Source organism: Lottia gigantea (assembly GCF_000327385.1).
Source record: "Lottia gigantea unplaced genomic scaffold LOTGIsca_12, whole genome shotgun sequence".
Lineage (NCBI taxonomy): Eukaryota > Metazoa > Mollusca > Gastropoda > Lottiidae > Lottia > Lottia gigantea.
This window is the reverse complement of record NW_008707225.1, coordinates 798-21,056: the sequence shown is the minus strand read 5'-3', so window position 1 is coordinate 21,056 and position 20,259 is coordinate 798. Positions and strand designations below refer to the sequence as shown.

General features: G+C 31.3%; 5 protein-coding genes across 5 annotated transcripts; 3 read left to right on the top strand and 2 right to left on the bottom strand.

Annotated features, from left to right (window-relative positions):
- Positions 1 to 8,252: 8,252 nt before the first annotated feature.
- Positions 8,253 to 8,519, top strand: LOTGIDRAFT_100018 (hypothetical protein; the record flags this gene model as incomplete). The annotated part of the gene is made up of 1 exon (XM_009047968.1): positions 8,253 to 8,519. A coding segment is annotated over one exon (267 nt), but the record flags the coding sequence as incomplete, so codon positions are not given.
- A 3,731-nt stretch (positions 8,520 to 12,250) lies between these two features.
- Positions 12,251 to 13,786, top strand: LOTGIDRAFT_156693 (hypothetical protein; the record flags this gene model as incomplete). The annotated part of the gene is made up of 2 exons (XM_009047967.1): positions 12,251 to 12,353; positions 12,876 to 13,786. 2 exons carry the CDS (start codon positions 12,251 to 12,253, stop codon positions 13,784 to 13,786), a joined length of 1,014 nt encoding a protein of 337 aa, XP_009046215.1.
- Positions 13,787 to 13,939: 153 nt separating this feature from the next.
- Positions 13,940 to 15,165, top strand: LOTGIDRAFT_156692 (hypothetical protein; the record flags this gene model as incomplete). The annotated part of the gene is made up of 2 exons (XM_009047966.1): positions 13,940 to 14,384; positions 14,846 to 15,165. The coding sequence occupies 2 exons, from the start codon at positions 13,940 to 13,942 to the stop codon at positions 15,163 to 15,165; spliced, it is 765 nt and encodes a 254-aa protein (XP_009046214.1).
- Positions 15,166 to 16,005: 840 nt separating this feature from the next.
- Positions 16,006 to 16,880, bottom strand: LOTGIDRAFT_156691 (hypothetical protein; the record flags this gene model as incomplete). The annotated part of the gene is made up of 2 exons (XM_009047965.1): positions 16,006 to 16,586; positions 16,787 to 16,880. 2 exons carry the CDS (start codon positions 16,878 to 16,880, stop codon positions 16,006 to 16,008), a joined length of 675 nt encoding a protein of 224 aa, XP_009046213.1.
- Positions 16,881 to 17,243: 363 nt separating this feature from the next.
- Positions 17,244 to 19,193, bottom strand: LOTGIDRAFT_156690 (hypothetical protein; the record flags this gene model as incomplete). Its single annotated transcript, XM_009047964.1, has 4 exons — positions 17,244 to 17,452; positions 17,583 to 17,974; positions 18,200 to 19,010; positions 19,085 to 19,193. The coding sequence occupies 4 exons, from the start codon at positions 19,191 to 19,193 to the stop codon at positions 17,244 to 17,246; spliced, it is 1,521 nt and encodes a 506-aa protein (XP_009046212.1).
- Positions 19,194 to 20,259: the final 1,066 nt, after the last annotated feature.

The following is a 20,259-nucleotide window of genomic DNA, read 5'->3' as shown; positions in this document are numbered from 1 at the left end:
TAATTCGATGTCTCGATCTCTATTACAGATTCCAAATGTCCCATATATAAGTATCTCTCATTTACCTCACTGACTGGAGTTGCAGAGCCCTTGGCGCGAAACCTGTATTGAACCACGCACCCTTTTCTGCCAAATAGATACACCTATGTGCTTACCTCTGAAAACGATTCATGCGTTTTCTTTACATAAAAACAATTGTTTAATTTTCTTGTAATTGGTTGCTGTTGTTCATGTTTTAACAATCTTCTTTGAAATGCTTTTGTGCTCAATCTCGCCACTGGTACAGATACATTTCTAGAAATCGATTCGCCTTGATATTGTTGATCAATAGTTAATGGCTGGTTTGAATACACAAACGGAATGGCTGATGCTGCATGCGCCGGACTGCATTCATTCTTTGTTGAATTTGCAGGCGAGTTAGATTGGATATTGTCAGATTCTTCAAGAATATCTAACGATTGAAAATGTTTGTTTTCATCAGATTCACTGGTATCCATAATTACATCTAAAACCTTTCAACAATTTCTTGCTTCTCTACAAAAATAAAGATGGCGAAAAATATTACTAGTATAATGGACAACCGATATTGTGGAAGCTTTTAATGCAATACTTCATTTACAAAACTATTTCCTGACACAATGGCCATGATAGTCCAGAAAGAATGATTGAAAAGCCTGAGGGCTATATGCAGCGCTCGTACTTTACCTAAACTTTTGCTAAAGTTAGACTTAAGTCGAACTTTAGGTATGCACCGGTTGATTTTTACGAAAGTCGTGCTTAAATTTGACTATGAAATGTAGAAAATGAAAGCCTTTATCCTAACTTTGTAAAGTTCGACTTTAGCCAAAATTCAACTTTAGTGAAGGTAAGAGCGCTGCATCTGACTTTAGTCAATGTTTAGGTAAAGTACGAGCGCTGCATATGGCCCTAAGTATTTTCAATTAAGCTTATACAATTTTTTTTTTCTTTTTTTGACCAATCATAATTTAGTTTCAGAAAAAAAATCACTGATTTACGACAGAACATGTAATGCCTGAACTAAAAGAGTTAGCCTATTCCCTAGATCGTGTCCACTCTACAAGATATTTCCCAGAAGATCGATTGAAAAGTGAGCTTTAGCATTTGCCATTATTTCAATGAATCGATGGAAAAAATTCTATTACTAATAATTGGAATTTTTTCGAAAAATAGAATAGATTCGGAGCATTTGGACACATATTTTGTAGCTAAAACGCACTGAATCAATTTTTTATTTGTTAGAATTGGCAATTGGAACCATATTTCTAGGGAAGGGGGCAAAAAATATGCAACTCCAACACCCCCCCTCCCCCCAACCCCAATGAACCACCGCCAATGAAAACAAACTCGTTTATCGGAATATAGTGTTCACACACCCGTACACTGTTCATAGTTCATTGTATAAGCTATTGACCTGGGACCTTATTCTTGAAAACTTAAGATGATTTTAGTGTTCCAGTCATATCATTGGTCAATCACTAAAATTAAATTACGTTTTGTTAACAAATCAGATTACTGTATTTCTTAAAAGTTAAGTTTTGGAGAATAAGGCCCCTGGATCAATTAGCCAAAACGAAAAATAGAACACTAGGCTACACCTATTCTATTAAGACATCAATGACAATAAAAAAAAATCATGCCTGTGTCATTCATTTTGTGGAATCTGTCAAATTGATTTCAATCTGAATTCAGTGTCGATTTTTGTAATATAATCTATTCCTTAACAGATAGAAATTAGCCTTTAAAATCACAAATTTAAGCCGGAGCCAATGGCAATGTCGTTATTCTGACTAGACCAAGTCTATAGCAAAGCATATAGCATAAGCCTATAGGTCTAAATTGCGCAAAAGATAATAATAAAAATTACACGGTAGACTACTTACCGAATTGTATTCAATTTTCTTTTTGGTGAGCGGTCGTACAGAAAATTTTTAAGGCTCTTCCGGACTGTAACGTCCCATGGAAGCCGACATTTTTCTAACGACGTCATTTTATTTCCATGACCACAGTACAGTAGCGTCAGTTTCTTCTAACGTCAACTGACATACTAAACTGGTATAGGCCTACTTGTCTTGATTGCTTACATTTTTTTTTTACAAAATTTTTACTAAGATGTAGGCCTAATCAAAATTAAAAATCCATTGTATGGTTTGTAAGACTACAATCAAATGACTGGAAAATTTAAATCTTTACTTAAATGTGAAACAAGCCCCTATAGGATAGACCTAGGCTACTAGGGTCGGGTCTGGCATCTGGCATCGGGTCAGTTGTACCTTTTCAATCTTAAGGAGCAAAATTATCTCCGCTATATGAACAATTCCAGTCGTCATAAAGTCAATGTGACAAAACAAATCGAGCGTCTGGTAAATTGTTCACCATTAGGTCACAATGCAATTTGGTCCCAGTTATTTACTCAAAGTTATATAGTAGGTGAAAATACAATATAGTTACAACTGATTTTTTCAACTGCTATCAATGTTTCAGATATTAACTATATAATTGAATGTATATTTTATGCACAACATACTTGAATGTATTCATTAATTTACTATACAAAATGCACCAATAGGTTAATACTACATATTCCATGCATGATAAAAGCTTAACTTATATTGATTCAAAATCAGTAAAAGACACCTTCTCTTTAGGACCCTTAAACTCAACTTTCCAGAAAGCCATGCATGTTTTATATAAAATTACAAACTACAACATCTACCAGTACTTAAAACATTTTGTAATAAAGACAACAAAAAATCATTCAGTATTTGTCTCTCCAAAATAACCAAAAGTAATACAGTAGGCAACCTAATGTGTATCTCCGGAAATGATAGATAATTTACATGTGCGACCTCGCCGTGACCTTCACATTTGCATGTTTTGATAAACATGGGTTATCTCTACGTCAACTTTTTCCTATCTTTTCAAAACAATGAAAAATTTAATATCTATTTCTAACATAAAAATGACGGATTCTAATTAAAACCAAATATCACAGTTTTATATCGGTCAAATTTCCTTATAATCTCAAGCTGTAATCGGAATTCCAAGTGTCGTTTGCTAGAATATATTCCAGTGAGCAAAGTCACGTAAAAAACTAGCGGATTCCATGATAAATTCTATCGAACACAATGTGGGAAAATTCTTATGTTGTTTTAATGAATTTTGGCGATATATTACTCTTACGTTTTACTTATCCTATTTGAGTCAATATTTTTTTTAAAAAAAAAAAGCATTGTTCTTTGAAGGAATTGTCATTAGTTAAAATGAAATATTATTAAAGATGAATACTAAGAAATGGTAATTATACCACTGGGTACCATACACGAAAATAAGTGACGCATTTGGTAGCCGTTGTCGCGTTTGTTACTCGTGAAATATTGGTCAAGGTGAGGGATTCATAAAGAAAATCGAAACAAACCAATTCTAATTATTTTATAGAATATCTGAAGAAACATCTAAGACTAAAAAATACATATCTTTTTTTAAAAAATTCGGTGTTGAATCCTTATATGTACGAATATAGGTTCCACCACTGATTGTCAACCATTCAATTTAACATTCAGAAATATCAACAACAAAGTATTTTCGATGGTCGCCATTTTGAAATTCAAAATGGCGTTTAGTGCAATTTTTTTCTCAAATCTTGAAATTTAGTAAATTTTTTTAATCTTGAGTAAATCCGAGGCCATGTAAAATTTTGCTGAGAAATTGTTTTTACTCAGCCTGATAATATTCATAAAGGAATAGAACTTCTTAAAATACACTCGTCCTGTGGCTTTTATTTATGTGTTTAATAGTGACCATTGGTTAAATAAGTATGCAATCCCACACTTTATCAAGTTTGAAAAAGCGACAATAAACTATAATCAGAATTTAAAAAAAAAAACAAGTGAGTAACCGACGATTCCATTCAGTTTGAGAAAAAAGAGTCTGGTTATCAATGCTAAAACAGGAAAAAGGAAAAGTACATCAATGCGCAAGCGCAAAATGGCAATCATCTTCCGGTGTATACAAACAAACTTTGCCAATGATCAATATTCGAAGTGGAGAAATCATTCTATATGATATGAATTGCCTCTTCTAGGTCTTCCGTGAATTTATATATCGTACAATCTTCAAAAAATATCTGACGATGTCGTAGTCAATTCCAGAGTAGAGGTCAAGGACGCGGGAAACCCCGTGTGAGAGTCATTACAATGGATTTCCAAGATTCACAATTTGAAAATCGCTTACTGGATGTATTAAGCGTTTTATAATTAATTACTTGATTTTGTGGATTCATCGGACTATAGAGGGATTTTGATGTATTAGTTATAACAACAGGTAAGTCCACTGATGGATATATAGGCTACTGCTGTCGGCCAAGTTTGGTGTTGCCTTTATCACTATCAGGTTTGATTAAAAGGCAAATTTTTGAAATAAAAAAGTTGAAGAATTTTTGTGGGAGGAGCCAGGTACTTACTGTTTTTTGGGAGGGTAATGTGACACGATGGCCTATAAATCTAGATATAAAGGCCTACTCTACTTTTCTGTCATTTTTCACAGTCACAGGCCTTCATTTTCTTTCAAGGGAAACAACCCAATTGACATACATGACTTTTCAGATCACAATATATGTATATATAGACATGATAGCCTATAAAATAGATAATCCTTTTTTGTGTGATTTATGTTACACAATCTATGGAATGCCTAAACGAAAAAAAAAAACAACATGAAAAAAATCACATACCAAGAAGTTGAAATTTTATACCAAGAAACCCATATTATATACCAAAATCTTTAATCATACCAAGAAATTCATATCAAGTACCAAGAAGTTTACATTTTATACCAATAAATTCATATTAAATACCAAGAAGTTTAATTATATACCAAAATCATTATATTATATACCAAGACTAAAAGTCAAGGTCCCAAGAATTGTATTTTATTTTTATTCCCCAAAAATTAATGTCACAAATTTTAATTATGTTCCAAGAATTTATTTATTTATAGACTACTCCAAAAAATATTTTGTGCAACGAGTTATTATAATGTACCAAGAAATATTAATATTTATATTTTTTTAAAAAAATTCTTCAAAATTTTCTATTTATATTCTGTCATAGAATACCCTTTATTTTACCATATTAATTATTTAAATATAAATATATTTCGTTTCGTAAATTTTATTTTTCGTTTACGTCAAAATTTGGCAATTTGTACGATCATTGTTTTTCGTCATTTTGTATTTTTTATGTAATATAACGTGCTCAATGATATCAGAACAAATGAACTTTCGTGTTTTGTTGACCATAAGAATTGTTTCAACGTGATAAATTTGCGGTCAACATCTTTTCTTCTAAAGTTCGATCTTTGTTTATACAGGTCCAACAAATGCATTTGAAAATATTTCATTAGGCCTATTTATGAATTGGGACATTAGATGAGGGTCCTATTACATAGCTGGTAGCATATTTATGAAACAAAGCGAATAGAAACAAGATAGAATTGTTAAAATTCGTTGTTTTTTTAAATGATGGAAAAAAAAACCAGTAAAATATTAAACTATTAATTGTTGTTGTTAATGCCATGGTCTACTATCGCTAAAATTTAATGTAAAAGTTTCATTTTGAAAAAATACGTCTAATTTCTTAATTTTATCAGATGTTTAAAACGAAATTGGAATAAGGGGCCAGTTTAATCGCGAAAAACCGAGCACTTAAATAAAATGCGGACTATATAAAAAAGTTATATTTTACCAATTTGTAATCGCAATAAACAATTAGACCTGTGTTTATTGATTATACGGGATAGGCACGGTCTACAATTGTGGGCCATTTAGAGTTTCTGACGCAGCCGTCCATAGATCTGCGTTTCCCATCCCGTAGCCTATACCCATAAAAAGGATTATTGTTAAAGTGGTCAACTTAAAATATTTGGTCCTAACAATCAAAGGTGTCCCCAACACCCGAACCGGCAGTAAATATAATATATGCTTTGTGGAGCTATAAGTCATTTTTCTTAATGCTCCATGATAAACCTGCTTGATTGATTGATTGATTGATTGATTGATTGATTGATTGATTGATGTCCCCGATTTTACTTAGTTCGAGAAAATTCTCAGACTGAGTAAAAAACTTAAGAATATTCTTAGGCTGAATAAAAAAACGTTCTCAGTAAATATTTGTGGCCTCGGAATTTACTAAAGATTAAAAATTTGAGTAAATTTCAATATTTAAGAAAATAAATGTAGGCTACTTAAAAAATGTTTGTGGCCCAAGGGCCGGGATGTATTAATTCATTTCAAAACAGCTAAAGATGACATGATTTCATTCGTCGTGAAGAAGTTGTGGGTCTCGTCGCAATAAATTGTTTGTAAATAGGCTGCCGTTCGGCAGGTTTCAGAGTGATTTCGACTGTTTGAAACAAAATATTTACGAATCCGTTGAAAACATTATTTAGTTTGTGAACACTATTGTCTGAGCAAAGCAAATAGTTTTTTTTAATTGTTCCCATTATTTTTGTTGCAATAGGAATAGCAGCCCCAAAATAGAACTGTCAGTCAGAATGTCTTTGCATTGATAGAAATATAAGCATGAGCACACATTATATCTTCAAAATTTGTTTTTACGGAGGACATAAATATTTGTGACTTTTGGGTTGAGATTACTAGGAAAGAATTGTAATGTAAACTTAAACAAATTATATTTTTATCAACGTAAGTAGTATATGAACTTACACATTGGTCGCATAGGGATTCCCCATTCCATTTCATTTCATGGGGAAAATGCGACCAATGTATAAACTCCCAAAAAAGACCTTAATTCCCTACATTTCATAAATTCTTACAGCAAAACATCCTACATTTCATAAAACATCCTACATTTCATAAATTCTTACATTAAAAAAGACCAAAAAACACCTTCAATCAATTTCCTACATTCCATCAAAAAAAAGCTTATTAAAAATATCCTTATATAAAATAACATAACATCCGGTTTTTTAATAGCCTCGTTTTAAGTAATGTTATTTTTAGTCTTGAAACTTCTAGAAAAGGGAGATAACTCTTGTTTTGGAAAAAAAAACAGACCACAATTTCTTCGTTAAATTATTTCATTTAAAAAAAGGATGAGTTTAATTCTAAAACACGAACAACACAGATTCGAAGAGTTTTCGGGCGACGGTATCTTTTCTTCATTATTTTCTCTAGGTAAAACAATAATTCCAAAAGTAGCTAGCTTTGTTTCAAAAAACAAATCACTCATTTCAACTGGAGCGAAAGCCATCGGCTCAATCGCGGAAGCGGGAAAGAGTATAAGCGACACAGTGAAACAATCTAACGAGTTGAAAGAATTAGAGCTAATAAGAGAACTTCGAAACAGGAGATTAGAAGAAAGGAAAGGAAAAGATTTTAAAGTTATAGGATAAAAATGATTGTCGCTCACGCTCCAAAAACTTATTTCGGTTCAGGAGATATACAAAAATCATTGGCTTCTCTTCCTGGATTTCCATGGGCGAAATATCCCGGAGAAAAACATCTTCCAGGTCATAATTACACTGATCCAGGTACTAGGTTAGATCTGCGATTAGACGAAAACGATAAACCCAAACCAGGGGAAGAACCAGTCAATAGAGTTGACGCCGCTGCGCTTAAACACGACATACTATACAGAAACAAAGACATAAACTTTAGACACGAAGCAGACAGACACATGATAATCGAACTTGAAAATATTCCAAATCCAACTTTCAAAGAGAGAATGCAAAGAGCATTAATCATAAAACTGTTAAAAGCAAAGATGAAATTGGGCATGGGATTAGCGGATGAAATTCATAAAGAATTTAGAAAAACTAAAAACTTTTTAAAAGTAAAAGTGTTTGAAAAAGATGAAATATGGTCAGCCGATTTAATTCATATGCCAGTCGAAAGAGGATTTAAATATTGCTTAAAGCGGCCCATACACGATCAATTATATTACACAATAGTATTGCACAATCGAATTGAGTTATTTTTCTGACCGACACACACGATTCAATCAAATCGCACAATAGTATTGAGCAAAAGTGCATCATTTCTACTTTAAACTTCGACCAGAATGGATGCATCGATCGCTATCGCGTTGATATTTGCTTCTAGACGTAGAAAGCGGAGCAGGCGAAGGATTTGGGCAAAACAATGGTTTCTAGAGCGTGGACGTAAGTTCGGCAACCAGTCATTATTGCTTGAATTGCGAACCAATGAGCCGGAGGATTTCAAGAATTTCTTGAGAATGGACGCAAACAGTTTTGATGAACTATTAGATATGATAACGCCTCTAATTGAAAAACAAAAGACAAACATGCGAGATCCAATTTCCCCTAGTGAGCGACTTTCAGTTACGCTACGGTATTTGGCTACAGGAAATTCATTCGAGGATTTGAAATTCAACACAGCTATATCACCTCAGGCCATAGGGAAAATCGTCATCGAGGCTTGCGAGGCCCTCATAACGTGCCTTGGACCATATATTAAGGTAAGCATAAAACACAATTTCAGTTAAATTTGGTTTATATCATTTCTTTTCTAGAAATTATAGAAATAAAAAAAGTGTCATTTGGATAATATCATAAAATAAATACACATAAAACATAAAAACTGTGAAATCAATTAACAAAACAAAGTCCCCAACATTTCTGTGGAGCAACTGCTAATTTAATCTTTTCAAATACTGTTTGGTTCATGGTACAAAAGAAGAGAAATATTCAGCGACTTCATGTGGGGATTCCTCAGGAGGCGGTATAGGGGTCGACGACCGGTCGTGTAAAATGAATATATATTGCACAATATAATTGAAAAATCCCACACACTGTAAATGAAATAATTGCGCAAGCCTGAAAATTTCTACCAGATTTAGAAATTCTGAGGCTTGCACAATACTATTGTGCAAGCCTTCAATATCACCCACACACGGTCAATATAACTGCGCAATGTCAGTTCACGCAATACTATTGTGCGATATTATTGATCGTGTATGGGCCGCTTAACAGTTATAGATTTGTATACGAGATATGCTTTGGTTATTCCTTTGAAAAACAAAACGGGATTATCAGTCAAACACGCATTTGAAATGATTATGAAACAATCTAACCGACATCCAGAAAAACTGTGGGTAGATAAAGGAAGTGAATTTTATAATAAAAATATGAAATCTCTGGGATTTGAAATTTAAAGCACCCATAACGAAGGTAAAGCTGTAGTAATAGAAAGATTTAACAGGACTCTAAGAAATAAATTATTCAAAAAGTTCACGGAATTGAAATCTCAAACGGCTTAAAATATTACCAGAGGTTTTAGATGAATACAATACATCTATAGGTGTCACACCAACACAAGCCTCGAGTAATCCAAATATTATAAAGTCAATTAACGCGCAACATAACTACGAAAATGAAATAAAGAATTTAAATATCAAACCCAAATTTAAAGTCGGAGATCGAGTTCGTATTTTCAAATATAAAAGCAAATTCGAAAAAGGTTACGTTGGATACTGGACAAACGAAATATTCATCGTTGATAAAGTAAACAGCACATCACCTCCCACATATGAATTAATCGATCAAGACAAAGAACAAATCATAGGTAGGTTTTATCAAAATGAACTTCAAAAAACCGACTTTTTGAATGAATGAATGAATGAATTTCTCGAAGATGAAGAATTTGATAGAAGATTAAGAGATGTAGACAAGCATTTACGCTTTCTTAAATTTAAATTTATGTTCAAAATATTATTGAATGTGTTTTATCAGAATGTAATACAATTTTTTTCAAACACAAACTACGTATATATTTCAACAATACTCCTCAAAAAATCGACTTTTAAAAATGAATGAATTTCTCGATAAATATGCAACCGATACAACCACAAACTTCATCATTCTGCTTTGTACAAAGACTCTGACTTATATTTCTTCGATTCTTATGGATTAGAACTCACTGAAGAGATAATGCAATTGACTAATAAACCAATCAAATGTTCTTCCTTTCAAATTCAATTACCGGGACAAAAGTTTTGTGGTCAGCTTTCACTTTGGGTTTTATATCAGTTGAGTTTAGGAAAACAATTCGAAGAAATTGTATTAAATTTAACTCAATAAAAATGGCGAACAAGTTTGGATTAGGTTCTTTATCTTTAGAAACTAAAAAACCTAACACTACAGCGTGGATAAATAAAGCGAAACCTTACTTTGCACGGATCAAATCGGTGACACTCTTCAAGGTGATTTAGATATGAACAATTTCAAAGTAACTAATTCAAAGTCTCCGGAAAACGATAATGACGCTGTTCACAAGAAATATTTACGGGATCAAATAAATTCAATTGAAGTAAATAAAAACCATTTAGAAGATAAAATAAGTAATGTGAAAAGATTCTTCATACGTCAACTAAATAATAAAAATTTTGTTAATGATACTAAACTACAACAAGAGGTAAAAAGATTAATAAGTTTTATTCAAAAAGAATTGGTCAACGTAGAGAATAAAACTGAGTTACAAAATTTAATTTCATTAATATCTAAATTAGAGGATAAGATTAAACAAAAATTAGACATTCAACAATTGATAGATAACATTCCAGATGAAAATGAAGATACGTTTCAACAGGAATTAAATGCTCTGGAAACCAAACTTAACAGTGAATTATTACAAAAAGAACTAACAAATATTAAACAATAAATACAAAACATAGATGATAGCGAAATCAAAACCTATATTCAACAACAAATACAAAGCATAGATGATAGCGAAATCAAAACCTATATTCATCAACAAATACAGAACATTGATGATAGTGTTATTCAACAACAGATAACCACTATTAATAACCTAGTTTTGAAACAGGACAAAAATATAGTCGCATTAGAAAAAAAGTTTCTCAAGAAAGAATCATATTATTTCAATCTTCCATTTAGAAATTTGGGTTTTTTTAGTGCTTCTATTACTAATAATATTGATAAATCAAAAGACTATGAATATAAAACATATGGATTTACAGCAAATATTAGAGTATATTTTGTTCAAAATTATACTATTCATCCCAATAATATTTTTGATACAGATGAGGATGATTATCATCCAATAGATTTTACTTTCCCTTTTCAGGTAAAAGTTGATTCAATATTCTTCATACAAGACTCTCATTTTTCTGATAAAAAATTTAACGCTCAAAAAGTTCTTCAGTTTATCAATGGTACAAACAATGTAGAAACTAAAGAATTCGAAATTAACGACTAAAACACCAAGGTTGATCACTTATATGAAATTAAAACGAGTGGAAAATATAGATAGATAGATAGATATCGTTAGTATCTGTTCAATTTATTATTGATGATAGTAAACACATAGTAGCTTTATCAGAAATTCACTTGATTTAATTACCTAAAAAATAGAACTCGAAAGTAGACAACAATATATGATAGAAAAACAAAACAAACTAAAAGAAAAACTAAAATAATTCAACAAATGTCGAAAAACATGGAGTAAAATCGATCTGTTTTCAAAACATTAAGTACAGTTTTAACAGTAGGAATAACGGTGGCAACAGCCGTAACCGGTGGATTAATGCTTCCAATAATTGTCCCAACTGTATTAGCCGCGTTCACTGCCGTTCAAACTTCATCTTGTGGTTTGATTACTTTAGGTTTTACATCAAAACAGAAAGCTCATTATAAAAAGAAAACAGAAATTTTAAATACATATCTTAATAAATTGTTTATATTTCTTCGAGAGAAGACAAGAACATAACAGTTGAAGAATTAGAAAAATTCAATGAAATTTTAGATAAATTTGATGTAGAAATATCATCAATAAAAGTTAAAAATTCCTAATTAAAAATAGATACTTAAAAAAGAAAATGGATAAAATTGAAAATTTAAAAAAAAACCTCTATCTAAAACACTTTTTTCAAAGATATTCAAGGCAATACCTAATTTATTTTCGCGTAAATTTGACGAAGAAGATGAAGAAAAATTTAAATATCTAGTTGATAGGACAGCCGAAATTTTTAAAGAAGAGGAGAATGAAATTAAAATATCAACCACAAATATGCTTTTTTCAGAATTAATCAAGAGAATAACTATTCTATTTAAGGATTTTAAAATTAAAGGTCAAATTGAAATAAATGGTCAAATATATGAAGTGGGGAAATATAGACAAGACATGAGATTATCTGGATTCAATGCTCAAACTTTCCAGATTATTTATTCAAAGATGCATGATAAATCTGACGCATCTGATTGGTATTTTACCGGAGAGATTATTTTCCGCAAAAATAATTTTAGAATAGTAAAAAGATCTAAAACTGGCACAGGTGGTAATTTACTTAAAAAGATAAATGAATACAAAGGCGAAAATTGTTTCATACCAAGCGATGGTTATTGTTTTATAAAGTGTGTAAATCACTTCATGAATAAAGACTTAACAAAAGAATTTCAAGATTTCGTCAATAGTTTTCAAAAATCCAACAGAAAAGGAGTTATCACATCTGCTAGAATCTCTGAATTCAATAAGAAATTTAATACTTATTTTCCAATTTATATGCCCAAACATAGACATTTTCGACCAAAGAAAGTATCCGAAGAATTAGATTGGGTATTTTATTTAAACAAAGAACATTTCTGTTTGATAAGAAGAAATAACAAAACCTTAGGCATTAAAGAAATATAAGATAATTACGATGAAAATGTATGGAGAACCTGTGGGGATGATGATGCACTAACATATTTTGCTCATTTAAAACTAAACGTGATTTCACAACCTCATGATGATACTTTATACGCATGGGATTGCGAAACCTATAACGAAAATAAAGCCATTCCTTATTGTTGTACTTTAGTCAATTTGGAAAAACTGAGGAAAAAACTAGAACTAATTAAAAGAGTATTCCCAGATTTAAAGCCAACTGATCCCATTCCAGAAGAATTTTACAACAAACTCATGACTAATATAGTAGAAATATTTGTAGGAACAGATTGTTTCGATCAGATGATGCGTCGTTTAGGTACAGTAGATGAAAAAAGATTAACCTTAATTTCCCATAACGGGAGTGGTTTTGACAACTGGATTGCACTTCAAAGCATTAATAAACTAACACAATGTCCACTAGTAACAGATAATAAAATTCTATCTCTTCCTTTATCTAATCCATATACAGAAGAAAGATTGCAGAAAAAATGGAAAAGAGAGAAAAGAGAGAAAGGAGAGATAAAAATATCTGATAAAAATAAATATTTACAAAATATATGTCTCACTTGTTCCTATCAACATGAAAAATCTAGTTTGGCGGCATGGGGAAATTCGTCTAATCTACCGATGAATTTGAGAAAGATTGCCGATATCAATATTACAAAATACACCAAAGATAATTGGGAATCTTTAAGACACGAATGGGAACCTTACGCTAAAAGAGATACGTTATGTCTCGGAGCTTGTTTGATAAAATGCAATCAAGCAATGAAAGAAACTGTCTTCCAAAACGTTTCAAATAATCTAACGGTTCCTTCTTTATCTTTAAAGGGTTGGTATTATTTATATCATTACTATAAAGAAATGGCTGAAGAAGAATGGTACGAAAGTACTAGAATGGTTCCGAAACACACCGAAAAAGAAAACGTAGAAAAAGTTTGCTCACATACTCATCCTTTTATAAGATATTTTATCAGACAAAGTATTAAAGGAGGAAGAGTTTCTGCTAACAGAAAATCATTTGAAACGAACAAAATGGATGAAATTTGCGCCATTTTATAAGAGTATTTAGAACTCGAGAGTAATAACATAATAGATTTATTTAAAGAATACAGCGCTAGCACGAAAGAAAAAACGGAAGTTCATTCGAGACTTAAAAAAATAAAATGTACTAAACTGATGGCATTTGACGCTAACGGTTTGTACGCCTCTGCTATGACAGAAGGTGAATATCCTAAAGCTGAAAGTGCAAGAGCGTTTCTACCAGAAGAAAATAAAGAATTTGTTAAGCTCTTTAATGAACAGAAATTCAGACCTAGAACTGCTATTTTGAAAGTCTGGTTTGAATATCCCAAAAACATGTTCTTCCAACCCATACCAGCTAAAGATAAAATCACTTTCACGAATAGAATAGGTAAAAAGGAAACTGGCACTAAAATTAGGTTTAGAAATGGTTTTTGTTCAGATGTTTTAACATCGGTCGATATTCAAGAAATAGTGAAAGCCGGTGGACGAATTATTAAAATATTAGATGGTATAGTTTACGAAGAAAATTTCAAAACTCCACCCTATAGAGATTATATTTTAATTTTGAAGGAATTAAGGAATAAATATAAAAAGGAAGGAGATGTGATTGCCAGTAACTGCATGGAGTTTTTAGGTAATTCCTTATATGGTAAATCTATTCAGATATTCAGATAGAAATACCTCATTGCATTTATGGAATGAAGAAACATTTCGCCTTAATTACGACAAACACGTCAAGAAGTATGACAAACTAAATGATAGTCAATACATTGTGGAGATTAATGACGAAGAAAAAGAGTTTGTTCCTCCAAAGGATTTTACGAGATTAACACCCACTCAATTAGGTACATTTATATTATCTCACAGTAAAAAAATAATGAATAATTTTATTCACGTAATAGATGTTTTTTATAAACCAGAAATATACTATACGGATACCGATAGTTTATACATTTCGTCTAGCAATTGGGATAAATTAAATGAAGCTGGGTTGGTGTCCAAAAATGAATGGAAAGAATGATTATGGTGATGGTGGAATCATATTTGGTTTATATTTAGCGCCAAAAGTTAAATACAATATCATTCTAACTTCAGACGGTATTCTAAAAGAAAAGAAAACGTTTAAGGGTTACTCTAACTATAAGATTAGGGTAGAGGATTATATTCAATTAGCTAGTGTACATGACGTAACGAATGAATTTGATAAACCATGGGGGAAGAGTTTTACTGATGGAATAGTTATTCCTAATGAAAAACAAACTAAACAATTTAGAAGTTATCTGAATCTCATAAAGAGAAAAGCACCGGACGATGAAGGAATCATGTATCCTTACAGTGATAAAGAGGAGATGTGCTTGGATGAAAACTACGTATTTGATGATTTCGATTACCTTACTATTCAAGAAGAGTGTTAATTTTTTTGCTTTAAATGAAGTTGAATAACAATTTCCTCGTTACCAAAATCTATAAATCTATTTTTACCATCTTTGATTTCCAGATTTATATCTTTAATCATAAAGGAATTAAGTGGTAAATACGTCGTTTGAAATGGTTTCTCTATAATTCTATATCCTATCGGTACAGTGAATGTTGGAAGACTGTAAATAATCTGACGTTTGTATTTATTCAAAAATCCACCGTTTATCAAATTGCAATGTATATTTATAACATCGATATCATTCTTGATATTATCTTTGTGTGGTGCTAAAGTGGATTGGGTGTATACTCGTTTATCAAGTCCTAGTAACGTATTCAATGAATTTTCTACGTTGAAATCAACTTGACTATTATTTCTTAATATCAATTTTCTTTTGTTCAGATTCAAATTGCCTTCGAATTCATTATTGTTTTTACCATTGACACTTCCTCCATATTCGTTAATGGCTATGTATTCATACCTTCCTGGTAGTAAACGTATGGTTTTGAACGTAACTCCGTTATCTGTTGATATTTTTATTTGATTATTTTTTTCGTTGATATTTCTAATGGAATTGTAAACAGAGAAATACTTTAATCCCAATTCATATTCTTGATTGCGATCGAGTTCGTACTCATAATCTAGATATAATTTAATGTCTGATTTATTTGAGGTGATGACGAATAGTTGTTCTTTATTTGACATTTTTAATCACGCTTTTATAATCATTTTTATCTATGATACCTTTTTCTAGGAGTCTTTTTAATATACAATTTACTTCATTATATTGTCTGTGTGATCGATATCCTTCCTTCATTGCCGCTAATATAATTTGTAATCAATTAAGTAGTTTCTCATTGTTGTCGGATAAAAACGTCATACCTTGTCCACTGTTTTCTCTAGCTATCTCCTTTTCCAATTCGTCTATTTGTTCTGTGATTGGTGGATAATTTTCTCCATAATTACTCGCTTCGTCAACTTCGTATTCAGCATGTTCAATTGCTTTTATATATAGTTTAACTTCTTTCGATCTATTTGTTTCGCGTCCCCTCCTTATTTCATCTAGAAATTTGGAGTATTCTACTAAATCCTTATAATCGGCAATACCAGGATCCTCCCCATTCATTAAATGTATTAATCCTTCTGTTGTTGTAAATATAAAGTCTTTTGTATCGATTATAAATTTGGGGGAAACTTTACTAAATGTTATTCTATATCCATTAAACAATAAGCCATCATTATCAACAATTGGTGAAATGCTCTTTCGTAAATCTGTGTCAGGGTTTGAAAAATAATGATTTATATCATCTAATGTCCTAATTATAAGACCATCATATTCAATGGGATATTCTATTTGATGAGGAGAAGGAAACAGTGGTTGTTGAATTTGTTTAGGTTCTAATTTCTTTTTAATATCCTCTTGAGATTTTAATATGGGTTGAAATAGAGTTTGTAGATTTTCCGTTAATCAGAGTTGTTGTAATCTGTTATTTTCAACTTGGGTCTTTATTTTATTCTTAGCTTTGATATATTCTTTATTTCTTTTTAAAATATTATTCCAATCGCTACTCAATTTTAAAAAAATAAAATTTAACAAATGTCTGTCATAACTCTTTCACCTGTAGGTTTTCTAGTATTAACGAATATATATCCATGATCATCTGGGTTTTTCCATTGAGCTTTACAAACCTTTTTAAATGCATCTCTGTCCATTCCGTGATTTATCGACTGAATGATTTGAGATAAATCTTTATCGTTTAATTCAAATAATAAAAAACAATTTGCATTTTTTCTAATGAACATAGAATCCATCCCGTAAAAAGATTGGGATCGGTATATGCAGTGACAGTTGTGATGTCTTCCTTTCGTGAAGAATTCTTGTTGAACAGCTTGATTACTTTGCGCTACGCAGTCGTCAAGCAATATTAAGTTCCTTCGTTTGCTATCAATATTAGACAAGTCTAGATCATTAACATTTTTCACAAGAAAAACTTTTATATCCGTTGGATTCTTTCCTTCGATGTAGTTATCTATGATATCTTTTATTTCCACTTCTTCTTCGTTTTCTTCGTAATATTAAAATAGGTCTTGAACATCTTTCTTTGGTAGATATTCTAAAGCTTTGAGGAATTGATAATATGATTGCTCTGGTGTTGTTGTGTAGATAAAGAGAGAATCGAAATCTAAAAGGTTTGGTGTTGTCAACATGTTAAAAGTGCGATGAGTTTTCCCAGAACCGGAACTACCGCATATACACATGAGCATAGGGTTATTAGGAAATATTTCTGAATGATTAAATTTTTTGCCTATTTTTTATTATTTTAATTTGTTCCAAAAATCACTCCTACTCCTTTATACTTTGAAAGATATATTCCTTCTTCAGTGTGTATATTTTTTTTAAAAAAATTCCATTACCCTTATGTTTGACTTTGATTTCTCCCGTATCAATACTATCTACTAATTTATTTAATCCTTGTTTAACAGTTTTCTTGGTTTCTTCACTAAATCTTTTTCCAAATTCTCTCAATGTGCCTATCATATCTCCCACTCCTGAACCTTTTTTTACAGTAGCTGCTTTCTTTGCAGCAGCGGCTTGCTTTCCTAGCTTTCCTATTTCTAAAATGTGTCTATTTTCTTCGGCTGCTGTTACTGCAGCTGCTTTCTTTTCGTTGGCAACGCTTACTCCACCAGCTGTAGCACCAGCCACTGTATCCGCCGCGGTAATACCAGCAAATATTAAAGGTAGGGAATATATAAATCCACCTTTTTTTACATTTGTATCAATTCTTTCTAAATATATATCGTCTCTGACTTTACAATATTTGTATTTATCAATAAGTTTTTTAGTTATGCTGATTTTTTTACCGTTGAAAGTTATTACAGTTGGGGAATCTGTTTCAACAGCTTCTATTATTTTCATAACTAAAGTTTTTACTTTCAATTTTAAGGGTGTATTTTTTACTCAATTCTTATCATTCTTCGATCATCTATTTTAATTAAATGTTTTGCTTCTTCCAATAATAAACAATAACCTGTTACATCTCCTTGTTTTTTTTTCAATATGAATATTTATGTTCACTCCTGTTTTGAAAAGATCTTCTTGATGAGCTGATAGATCAAAACAGAAGATTGGATGATTAAGTGCAAAATCTACATATTCAAACTGAGGTAGATTTCCAAATAATTCACACATATTTTTATAGTTTCTATACAATTCATTATAATCCTTTGTGGTTGGATTAATTGTTAAAGGTTGGTTAGGATAATTATCGTTGTTTAATCTTACTTGAACTTTATGGATTAAAGGATTTTGAGTTTGGTTCATTGCCACTCTAAAGACATTATCATTATTCGTTTGAGAATCTGGTAAGTTCTTGAAACCAACCATTAAATATCTTGCTGGTTTGATAGTGTTAGTGATTGGCCACGTGGTTGATTCTCCAGTTAAAGTCATGCTACCTACCGTATTACGATGAAGTAAAGCTATTTCAATATCTTTAGTTAACGAGTTGAATATTCTCGTTTCTACTTCAATTGATGGTGTTATTACGGGTATGAAAAGTTGGAGATTCGTTATTTCTAATTTTGCATCTGAACCATTCTCTCCAAAGAATATCTTATCATCGTTGATTTCTCCTTGTAGATGAATTTTATATGGTAACCCTATGGAGACTTTTCTATGTTCCAACAGACCGAATAAAAGATATAATTTCCAATTTACGTAATTACCCCACCTATTATTCTCGACAATATTATTGTACTGAAGTACTCGTTTTTCAAATCCATGATTAGCTGCTCGTACTACTCTTTCTATTGTGTTTCGAGCAACAACTCTCACTCTAGCTAAATCAGCATCATTTGCAACATTTCTTACCGGTTCTTTTAAACACTTCCACCACCAACATCGGGTATCCAACCTGAGACTGAATCGAAATCTTTAGGATATAAAACTGTTTTCAACATTGTGTCGAATTCCCCTGGGTGTTTGATTGTTTCTATCGGATTTGAACCTGCTTCCAAAACCATCTCGCTAAATAAAGATGGAAAGAAATTGTTTTCTAACGTTGTATTAGTTTGTGGAACTTGATTCTGAGTTCCATCTTTAATTTTGAAATCACATCTGAATTAAGCATCGGAAAGAAGCAATCAATTCGATAATGAATTTATTTCGAAGGTAATTCTACCACCATCATTTAATTGGGATTTAGAACCAACAGTCGGTGAGATGATAATATAATCCTCTTTTTTCTTGTTAAATGAATAACGAATTGGATCGTATAATCTAAAGATTGGATCTAGTATTTTATTTGCCATTTTTAAGGTTTAAAAATTGAGTAGAAATTTTCCAAAAAAGAGTTATCTCCCTTCTACATTATTTTAAAACCAGATGTTATTTTTATGTTATATAAGGGTATTTTTGATATGCTTTTTTTGATGGAATGTAGGAAATTGATTTAAGGTGTTTTTTGGTCTTTTTTAATGTAAGAATTTATGAAATGTAGGATGTTTTATGAAATGTAGGATGTTTTGCTGTAAGAATTTATGAAATGTAGGGAATTAAGGTCTTTTTTGGGAGTTTATACATTGGTCGCATTTTCCCCATGAAATGAAATGGAATGGGGAATCCCTATGCGACCAATGTGTAAGCTCATATACTACTAACGTAAAAGGCATTCTTAAACTAACAGCACTACTTTGAGTCTGTTATTCCAATTCTCTGAAAAAATATCGAAAAAATTAAAAAAAAAAAACCTTTTTGATTTGCTCATTGCAGAAAATAGTCATAATATATAAACGATGATGTGGCGGCGAAAACCCGAAAGTCGTTTGTAAAAAAAATTTACCTGCTCAAGTTACATACTATTATTCCCTTATTTCTTTGTCGTTCATTTCATTATAAATGATTTATATTGTACTTATTTCATTTCTAATATTGTTTGATTTTGTCGGTAGCTGAACCTTGGTTCATGGATTACAAATGTAATCTGTATGCTTAAAATACAGTTGTGACGTCATCCTCACAAAAACACCTCTGGCTATGAATATTGTTGTTATATGTGTAAGTCGATTCTAATATACTTGAAATAAGCCA